The 11,035-nt window shown below is 42.0% G+C and overlaps 1 protein-coding gene and 1 pseudogene across 1 annotated transcript; one reads left to right on the plus strand and one right to left on the minus strand.

The window, feature by feature from the left end:
• Positions 1-620: 620 nt before the first annotated feature.
• LOC140672724 (uncharacterized) lies at positions 621-1,483 on the minus strand (annotated as a pseudogene).
• Positions 1,484-7,085: 5,602 nt separating this feature from the next.
• Positions 7,086-9,353, plus strand: LOC140672725 (uncharacterized). Its single transcript, XM_072905106.1, has 5 exons — positions 7,086-7,476; positions 7,790-7,977; positions 8,061-8,402; positions 8,470-8,501; positions 8,813-9,353. The coding sequence occupies exons 1-5, from the start codon at positions 7,086-7,088 to the stop codon at positions 9,351-9,353; spliced, it is 1,494 nt and encodes a 497-aa protein (XP_072761207.1).
• The last annotated feature ends 1,682 nt before the right edge of the window (positions 9,354-11,035 follow it).

The following is an 11,035-nucleotide window of genomic DNA, read 5'->3' on the forward strand; positions in this document are numbered from 1 at the left end:
ATTTTTAAATTCACACACACACACACACACACACACGCACACACACACACACACACACACACACACACAGATTTTGTAAATAAACACACACACTTTTTAAATAAAAAAAATTATGTTAAAATACATATAATTGCTTGCTTGCGCTTCCTTCATCTATCCCATCCTTCTTCCTTCATATACTAGATATAATTAGATATAATAACTTAATATTTTAATATAAAAAGAAAAAAAAGAAAAAAAATAATAAAAAGGACGAAAAAAATAATAAAAAGGAAAAAAAAATAATAAAAAGAAAAAAGAAAAAAATTATAAAAAGAAAAAAGAAAAATAATTACTGTTTGCGTTCTCGCTTTCCTTCACCTCGCGCTATCTCTTTCTTTCCTAGCGTTTACTCTCTCGCTTTCCTTCACCTCGCGCTATCTCTTTCTTTCCTAGCGTTTACTCTCTCGCTCTCCTTCGCCTCGCGCTATCTCTTTCTTTCCTAGCGTTTACTCTCTCGCTCTCCTTTGCCTCGCGCTATTTCTTTCTTTCCTAGCGCTTACTCTCTTGCGGTCCCTAGCTTCGCATCTCCCTTCCCAGCATGACGTCATTCTGCAACGAGCTACATATAAGAACTGGGACTGTTTACGGGTGGGAGGAAGCACGGATGGGAAATGCGTGCGAGTAAATTATATCATGATTTAAATTTAAAAAAACTTTATTCTTCTCTTTTATATATATATATTTTTTTTTTATTACATATTGTGACTAAAAACTAAAGCTACCAGTTCGCAATCGACGAGTTGATGTTTATTGAAGGCGTCGCTGGCGCATATTACATTTGACACTTTTTTATTATCCGTTATAGTGGACGCGATATTGGAGAATTGTGTAAACTTAGTATCGACTGTCTCGGTGATTCTAACCAATCGATCAAAGGTTACATCGATGCATTGATCGAGATTAAACATACGATGTAACGTCGGTTCAATCATCATCATGCGTACGTTTAAAGATTCGAGACTTATAAGTTTAGTATCGTTAATCGTATGAACTCGCACTGTTAGCGGTCCAACGCTTATAAAATTATAAGTATCTTTAGAGTCCTTTCGCAGTAAATCGTGAATATTGCGACGTTGCTCGTAGAGTCCCTTCCACGTTTCGAGAGATAATACCAGTTCCTTTCCTTGATGATCTCCTATGACAATTTCCACGTAACTCGGTGTACTCACGTTGATACCAATTTCAAGGAATTTGAATTCCGTGGTTGTCAATGCGTATCGTCTACTTAGTATACGAATCGCACGACACTTCAACGAAATGCTGTAGAAAAATAAAATAAAAAAAAAATTAGTTTAAAAACAATTTGTGAAAAAATAGAAAGAAGTTAAACAAAAACTTACTTGTCACATTTGTTCTCAAACAATGAAGTTTCATAACGATTCGGTACGTAATTATTCACGCTTCTGCTGGGGCCGCCACTGCTTCTTTCGACGTAGTACATATTTCCAGATTTCAAAAGTGGACCACTTTCACGAACGGTTAACGCAACACTGTATGAAGAATCAAATATACGTGACATCCCGTTTTTCAAAGTAGTGGGAGATTAGTGGTAAATGTGGTGGGAGATTCTAGAATACTTTAATGCTCTGAAATTTTTAGAAGGGAGAGAGAGACGATACTCGGATAAAAAGAATTTTTAAATGACTCGTGAGAGAGGGAGGGAGGGAGGGAATGAGGAGGGGGAATAAGAAATAAAACATATTAGTGTTTAAATATTTTATTTTTCCAAATCTTGCAATTCTTCCTGGCGTTGCGACCACCAGTTAAATATTTTGAATACATTTTGTAATGCGCAATTCTTAACATGTTTTTCACATCGTATAGTATTTTTAACATCTAGATTATTTAGAGATTCGATATCGTCGTAATCAGCATCCAAAGTCTCAATGATTAAATTTTCTCTCGCATCGTCGCCGAGCATATTAGCAAGTCATTCTCGTTTCTGGCATCCTTTAACGTATACGATACACTGCATTTTATCATCTTCTTCTTCAACTACAGCTGTTGTAATCAATCGTTTCGCCATGCTGTACGCAACGATTCCATCCGCCCATTGTAGTCCATGATGATTCGCCATCAACCATGAAGCTTGACACTTTTCGGATTTTGTAAGGAGATGCCATGGTATAGGACTCCGAAAAATGTAGTGTGCGAGAACAGTTCCTCTTCTCAGCACCGCCACCTCCTTTGCGATGAATTTATTCAAAACGACAAATCCTTGCAGATCGACAAACGTTGGTACAGACATGATGAGATCTCTTTTCGTCAGTTAAGAAGAATGACAACCATCTCGTAACACTCGGATTTATATCCAGCTTTCCCTCTCTCTAAATTATTGTCGCAAACACTTAGGTAATTTTGCGCACAACGTTGGTCAACGGGTTGTACTGGATTACGCGATCGTGTATGATGAGACAGTACGCAGTCGTATTATTAGCCACATTCTCCTTACACTCAAATTCCAATCGCACATCCACGGTTGCACTCTTGACCGATTCGTTTTGTCGAGAACAATCGATGATCACAAACGGACCGTACTGTAGAAACAGTGAGACAGTGAGACTCGGTTCAAGGTACTCGTATCCGTAATAGTTTTTGCAGAAACGCGCGTACGTGTCGTACAGAATCGACCATCTGTTTTTATCGAAATCCAGATTCATGTCATCGTACGGATAACATTCCGAGTTCAGATAGAGTTTCACGTTTGTTAATTTACAGTCGTCGAATTTACTCGCATCTTCGGACATAACATTCTTCCGGCCTGTCTGCAGAGCAAAGATAACGTATCGTGGTTTCTCCAGCTGAGTCGCGGTCTTAATGGCCCACGAATGTTTGGTTGTACGCTGCAACAGCGGAAACTCGTACAGATCCCACGAGCGAAAACCCATGTTGAGGTAGCGTCCGCTTTCCAGAGCGCGCAGCATAGTCAGCTTTTTAATTTCACTCAACAACACATGTGGCATTCGCCATTGTATCTTGAATATGTTGATCACAGGCTCCAGCGTCGAAGCTCCAAGCAGACAATTGTTGTCATTGCGCGATCGTATTAAGATCAATTCGTGACGAGCGTTAATTACTATGCGTCTGTAATCCTCGCAAAATCCCAATAACATGTAGAGCGGTACGCAAAAATTAAAGTGTCCATCCACAATAGTTGGCTCACTCCAGCCAGCATTTCTCATAATCACGCTTCTATCGGATGATATTGTTACATAGTTTTTGAGCATACTTGTTATTCCCACGTTTCTATTTCGATCAATCTCCACACCATCGAGTTCATATCGAATCTCGTCAAACATGAATGCAACGCAATTATTTTGCAGTACTACATTGAATCCTCCAGCTGGCTTCTTTATCTTTAATTCTCCCTCGATGTATAAGAAACTCTCGTACGGCAATGTATACAGATCCTGTTGTTGTATGGGTATTCTTATCTCATCACTGTATCCGAACGTTGTGTTGGCGAATGGGTTATAGGAGTGAGTCTCAATCTTGACGATGCGATCGTCAAAGATTGGCTCATCCGCGATGTCGAGAATGTCAGTCATCGTTTAAATGTTTCGCACCACGAATCCCAAAGATTGTAAAAACTCAACGTTTGATGCGTTCAATTTCTTTTTCTTAGTGCCGGATGATTGGATATTAGCAAATGTCGATGTTGTTGTCGCTGACGTCGTAAAGATTGTATTGTCTCTCACGTCTTTCGATCCGTTCAACACGAGCATCACACGCTAATTTTACCACCGCCGCCGTACATGCAATCTAATGGTGATCTCTTCTCCTCGAAAATCGAGTAATCGTCCTTCCTAGTCGACAACGCGTAACGTTAAATCCGTAATGCACCGCACGATGATCGGTAGGTAAATGATGTGCGTCGGTGTTTCCGATATCTTATATCCTGGTGGTACCCTCGGTGAAAATTCGTGTATCGTATGAATGAGTTTGCCGTTGTTGTACGCACCCGCGGTCACATTACATTCGACGCGGATAATGTTCACGTTGATAATGTTAATCGTCCGACTCGTACCATTTTCGCGGCTGCAGTATACGGTTCGAGAATCCTAGCAGCGATCCAATATTGTTAGGCTTGCTAAAATTTAATCTGTAGGCGCATTTGATCTCGCTCCTCATCGTATTGTAATTAGCGCGGAGCACTATAGGCCATTCTCCAGGCTCAAAGTTATCGTCGTCGTCAGTGTGTTTTTTATCACCATCACGAACTGTGTGTTGCGAACGTTTTCGTAAAATTGTATGTTTCAAAAATTCATTTATCGCTTGCAGCTCGTACGATCCCTCGGGAATCGTAATTTCCGCATCGTCTTTGCCAAAGTAAAATTTATTATTCGAGGAATTCACGTTCGATATCGTGTGATAACTTTCAAAATCCGCTAGACCAAGCTCGTATTCACCGTCGCTTAAATCTACGTTGGGAAAGTAGTTTGCCGCGAGAACGCTGCTCTTTCCAGTCAGCGTGAATGTCATAGACATGTTGGCCAAACTGTTTAACGAATACTAAGTTAAATAGCACAATGTATGTCTTTAAATTCGCGTGCATCGACCGTTCGGAGAAACTGCAAACACAATTGTCCACAGATGCTTTGATTATAAGTTTGATAGGATGTGTGATTATATTCTATTTTTATCACATTTAAATATCGCACCAATTCATTCGGCGGTCGAAGATTGCCAAAACTATCAAAATATATAGCACAATTCCCCCTCTTTGCATACGCTATCCAGTGAGTACCCGAGCCTTTAGCGTTATCCAAATTTATGATCCCGCTCTCGTTTCGATATATACCACCGATCGGTAATGAGTTACGCATAAAAACACCTCTAAAATATGGAATGTGCATACGTTTTGCTAGTTGCAGCAATTGTACGTTGGTAGTTACGCCCTCTGGCATTTTTAGCGTCTCTTTGACGTTTTTTTTTTTCTTCTTTTTCATTGAGACTTTTCGTCCGTATTTGTATGGTGCAAGATACAATCCGCGACCTTCCATGGCACGATTGTGACGTAGCATTTCTTGAAACTGATGTTGTGTAGCTTTTCCATCGTTCACCATCTTTGCTACACCAGCCGCTCCACCAATCAGAGATCCGAGAGCGCCCAACAATGATAGAATCGGTAATACACCCCCGCGTTTCGCTACTAGAAGTATTCGTTTTTTCACCATCTTTTTCTTCGTTTTCGTCTTTAGACCCATACCGAATTTCGTTTTGGTTTTCATCGCTGTCCAGACAGCTGTGGCTGCGGCTCTCTCACCGAGAGACGAATCTTTCGCAGTGATGCGAGTTTGCGCCTTTTTGGCGAGTATCCTATCCGCCGCGTGCCTTTCGGCAAGATCGTTACTCCGAAAGTACGCTATATCGTGTTCACGACACGCTGCGTCCAATGGATTGATACCTCGATCACCTCTAGCCAATCGTTCTTCTAGCCGCGTGCCCGGACCGCAAAACTGGTATCAAGGAATATGTAATTCGATAGGAAGCGCGTTTATTGCACGATTTAATAGACCTCTGCTTATTTGCGTTGACATTCACGACAATCTTTTATCATTGGCGCTGGACCGTCAATGTGCGTTTGTTGCCACGGTTGATTGTAATGTTCGAAACAGCGACGATAGGTCTGAACCTCCGAATCCGCCTTTATGTATTCCGGAAGTTTGTCCCACACGTAGTGGACGTGATTGCCACACATTCGCAATAAAACTGCTTTAGATACAAACTGTAGCTGTTCGGCACTCAAATCGAGAATATAGTAAGGACTTGATAGCAGGACAAACATTTTTTCGTTACTGAACACTTTGTAGTTCCGCGCAGCTATAAATAGACAGGCGTGCGATCCGAATCGGAAGTGGGAAAATGAAATTCGTGCGACAACCTTTCGCGATACGCGTGACAAATTACGACGTCAGATTACGCTCGATGGGTGACAATGCGGAGATGCGTAGACACGGTACGATGCTGCCGAATACTATACGCGCAATCGTTTGCGGCCCCTCGAATTGCAGTAAAACTAACGTGTTGATTAGTTTGATAGAAAGCCCGCACGGCGTCCGCTTTGAAAATGTGTACGTGTATTCAAAGTCACTGCAACAGCCAAAATATCAATATTTGGAGAATTTGTTAACGTCGATCGATGAAATCGGCTATTTTACATTCTCCAATAACAGTGACGTCATTCCACCGAGCGAAGCACGTCCAAACTCGATTTTCGTTTTCGATGACGTGGCGTGCGACAAACAAAATACGATAAGAGAATATTTCTCAATGGGACGCCACTCGAACGTCAACTGCTTCTATCTCTGCCAGACATACGCGAGAATACCGAAACATCTTTTACGCGACATCGCGAACCTGCTAATCTTGTTTAAACAGGATGGCACCAACTTGAAACACGTGTACAACGATCACGTGAATACCGACATGTTATACGAGGATTTCAGTGAGTTATGTCGTACTTGTTGGCAGCAAAAGTATGGATTTCTCGTGATAGACAAGGATAGCTTGCTTACAAACGGGCGATACAGAAACGGATTTAACGTGTTTGCGATACCACAAAATGATTAGTCGTTGCCTACATTCTGTCGTGAGGGGTGAAACGCGAGCGTTCAACACTCTCTATCGATATGGCTGGGAGCGATAATATTCGCGAGCGTGAAAAGATGGCGAAGGAGATTGCGAAAACGAGCGAATCGATCCGCAAGAAACATCGCGCTTTGAAGACCGGTAACATCGATGACGATATCGCGGTCAAGACCCATTTTAAACTTATTATCGAGCCGCTGCAAAAGATTGTCGACAACTCGTTCGCGGTGAAAAATAAGTCGGAGAGTAGCGCAAAGATTAAAATCAAGCGATACAAGGAGGATGAGAAGGAAGAAGCTAAAGATGAGGAGGTAGAGAAAGAGAAAGAGGAAGATGCTACACCGAAAAAAAGGAAACGATCGGACGTTTTACTGTATGAACCGTCGATAGCCTCTACGCCGTTAACCGCACCAACAAGCGTAAACGAAGATGTTTTCGAAACCTCGGGCAACATGCTCGAATCATCGTTTGTTCGAAACAAGTTACAAACGCCGGAAGTTCAAGAAACGTTGCGGGAGTACTTTGGGCCACTTGGGCAAAAGTACATAGGCGCTTTGTTTAGTGGCGACAAAAATCACGAGATTGATCATGTGTATGGAGTCTATTTTGACAGAAAGAATAAACTGCGACTTGGCAACAAACAATTCAACATCAACAAAGATGACTCTATTATCATAGACGACGTGCGGTACATTGGAACGCCAGGATTGTACGAGTTGATCTTCAAGAGAATTCCCGATGACGAACTTTACACGAGGGGAGACGATTTGGAAAAATACAAGAGCATATTATTGGTGACGAACGCGCATAGACGCGATTATGATGCGCAGGGCCATTTGAAGGGTAACAGGGGGTACAAGTACAAACATATAATTGCACCGTTGATGTCGCTCGAATCGAAAAATACAAAATCTGGAGGGGAGATATCTATGCCTCGCGCTATGACGCTAACCAACAATATGATTGATTACGTGTACTGGGACAATCCCAACGAACTAGTGGATCGGCTACGATTGCTCAACGCTTCGCGCCAAGCTGGTCACAACGCTCACGACAACGAGATCCAGTCGATCATCGAGGAACTTTTTCATAGCCAACAGAGTCGGCGAAATACAGCGTGTCACTGACATTAACAGTTGGCGTCACGTCTTGTCAGCAAATAATCCCGCTAACATCTTATCAAGAGGACTTGAGCTCCGTAATTTGTTAAACGCATCAATGTGGTGGCACGGGCTAAGTTTTTTGGCGGCTCAGGAAGATAGCTGGCCGGACAGTGATTTCAAGCATCTAGAAAATGTCCCGGAATTGAAGGGATCATTTGTGGCACTTGGTAAAGTACAACCAGTGATTATCGAAGAACTAATGCGAAGAATTTCATATTTAACAAAAACGTGTCGCGTGTTAGCTTATTGCTTAAGATTTTAAAGGCACATAGGCCAGATAGACTCACGCCATTTATTTCGCAAGCCGAAGTACTTTTCGCTTTAGATCTTATGTGCAAGTCCGTCCAAAAGCAAGCGTTTCCCAACGAATACAAGGCGTTAACCAGCAATGAGGCCATCAACGTGTCTAGTCCACTACTTTCATTGTCGCCGTTCGTAACGCCAGATGGACTGATGCGAATGGGGGGCAGATTGCAGAGATCAAACTTGACCTTTAACGAATGTCATCCAATATTATTACCGCGTGGGCACGAGCTAACAAAACGCATCATAGGACAAGAGCATGTGCGCAATGCTCACGCCGGGGTACAGGCTACTATGGCCGCAGTAAGGCAGCGTTTTTGGCCTTTATCATTACGTTCAAGCACGGGCAAAATTATTCAAAACTGCGTAGTTTGCTTTAAATCCAAGCCCGCAACATCCGAGGTAATTATGGGTTCCTTACCAGCCGGGCGCGTGACGGTCTCTCGGCCCTTTTAGGGTGGGAGTCTATTGACCACGTCGCTAATTGGCCAGTTTAAAATGAGGCTCTCTGATTGGTTAATCGTTGCTGATGACCCTAGGCATCGGTCAATATAAGTGGCTGTGGTCAATCGTGACGTGGTCAAACGGGACGCTCTCCCCTTTTATCATTGCGGCGTCGATTACGTGGGCCCGTTAATTTTACGTGAGAGCAAGCGACGTAACGCGAAACTAATCAAGGCATATGTATCAATTTTCGTGTATTTTGCAACTAGAGCGATCCACATTGAATTAGTCAGTGACCTAACGTTGAGTGCATTTATAGCAGCACTCAAGCGATTCGCTGCGCGTAGAGGTAAACCGTCATGCATCTATTCGGATAATGGGACCAATTTCGTAGGGGCCCAGGGGCAATTGAAACAATTCTTAGAGTTTTTAAAAAATGATGAGACACAGTCTGAGATCAAGCAATTTATGTATAAACAAAAAACGACTTGGAAATTCATACCGCCGAACGCCTCTCATTTCGAAGGTTTATGGGAGGCAGCGGTCAAATCCGCAAAATACCACCTAAATCAAATCGTCGGTAAAGCACATCTGACTTTTGAGGAAATGACAACGGCGTTATATGAAATAGAGGCAATTCTGAATTCCCGACCACTTACGCCATTAAGCGAGGATCCGAACGACTTAGCTTGCTTGACCCCCGGTCTCTTTTTGGTTGGCACCCCCCTGAACAGTTTCCCTTACGAAAACTTAATAGATATAAGTGAAAACCGACTGCTTCGATGGCAAAGAGTAGAACAGATTAAGTAGCATTTCTGGCGCAGATGGAGTATCAAATACCTCCAATCCTTACAAGAGCGAAACAAGTGGAAGGCCAACAAGGGTCACCAGTTAAAACAAAATCAGCTTGTTCTATTGAAACAGCAAGGGCTAGCTCCCTTGCAATGACAGATAGGTCGAGTGGAAAAAATTCATGCGGGTCCAGATGGACATGTACGAACTACAACCGCAAAGACTGCATCAGGATCTCTTTTGAGACCACTAACTAAAATCGCAATATTACCTATCGATAATTAGCTATCTTATTACGTTTATTTCTTATCCTTTCATTATCAGCTATGTAGCCTTTAGTATTTTTGTTATATACACAAATATGCATGAGTTATGCCGTATGCATTACCCTTAAGCCAAGGTATTGCCAAAATAATTTATGTTGTATTACTCCGTGATTATGTTATGCCAAAGAACACTAAGCTTAAGTTAAACCATAAGTAATTATTGTTTGCGTTACGTTATATTGTTTCCGTCTCCCTTATATTTTATATGTTTAATTTTCCTTATACTTACAGGATCTAGCGTAAGCCATATGCAATAACCATGTCCCTCCCAATAAATGGCTCAGGCTAGCGATCTATTATTATTTTAAGTTACGGGATTTATTTTGTTGAAGGCAAGTGCCTTCAAGGGGGGCAGGGTGTTAAGAATGCTCCCTTTTTTACCCGTTTAATATGCCCACGTAGCGGCAGATGTCGCGTCGGATAGCGTCGGCATTATCGAGTGGAGATCCTTTGCGCAGGAGCGCTAGAATCACTTCGTGTGCGTGATACGTATGCGACGAATCAATTATTAACCTTTTATCCTTTCATTCTTGTGTAATCAGTCCGGAAAGTGCAATCAATAAACATTATAATTAAATCGAGAGGAAACACCATTTATTTTCCTCGGCCACGTAGCTTCGAAGCATTCATCCCACGGCTAAGACGTGGCTTATTCACAACAACACCGAAATAGCGAAATTGACTCTCGTCGGTAAATGATGTAAGCGAGGTCAACCTTTCGGTCAAGCGAAGCGGTAAATTTTGCGCGCGGGGTCAACCTCGTCATTGTCCGAGGAGTGGGGCATGCGCTCGAGCGAACCGCGGTCATCCGCGTTATTACCGGTTTATGGAGTGGGGATTCGAATGCGCGCGCAATTTGGCAAGGCGATGGTAGGGATATCGGAGAGACGATGTCCATACAGTGATGCCACTTCTAAGACGCTGCAGCCACACGCACACAAAAAACGAACCGTGTACGTGTGCCGCTCGGCGCTCGACCAACTTCGGCTAATAGAAAAGCACAGACATACAATACGCTCTCTTTCTTTCTTTCGCGCTATAGCTGACGTTGGCTGAAGCGCTGAGGCTTGACGCTTCGAGATTTCTAGAATCATATTAGCACGTATGACACGCCGTTTTATTTTTTTAAACTTTTATATTGCATGAAATATTTTCTATGCTATTAAAAAGTAAAACAGCGTGTCATAATAATTCGATGAATTAAAATTACGTCTACATAAAAATAATATTGAATAATAATATCGGACATAAAAAATAATTTCGAATTTTTATTATGTTTCGACATAATTTTAATTCGTCGAATTATTATTATGTCTCGATTTTATTTAATTATTACTTTTTAATTCGAATTTTTTTTTAAGACAATTATTTTTA

This window comes from Anoplolepis gracilipes, chromosome 13 (genome assembly GCF_047496725.1).
Source record: "Anoplolepis gracilipes chromosome 13, ASM4749672v1, whole genome shotgun sequence".
NCBI lineage: Eukaryota > Metazoa > Arthropoda > Insecta > Hymenoptera > Formicidae > Anoplolepis > Anoplolepis gracilipes.

What these genes read in the sequence shown, in the direction of transcription:
- LOC140672725 (XM_072905106.1), top strand. Translation starts at nt 7,086, where the DNA reads ATGCTCGAATCATCGTTTGTTCGAAACAAGTTACAAACGCCGGAAGTT. An exon ending in TGCGCAGGGCCATTTGAAGG is followed by an intron (nt 7,477 to 7,789) that starts GTAACAGGGGGT and finishes ACGTCTTGTCAG; the next exon opens with CAAATAATCCCGCTAACATC. An exon ending in TACAGGCTACTATGGCCGCA is followed by an intron (nt 8,403 to 8,469) that starts GTAAGGCAGCGT and finishes AAAACTGCGTAG; the next exon opens with TTTGCTTTAAATCCAAGCCC.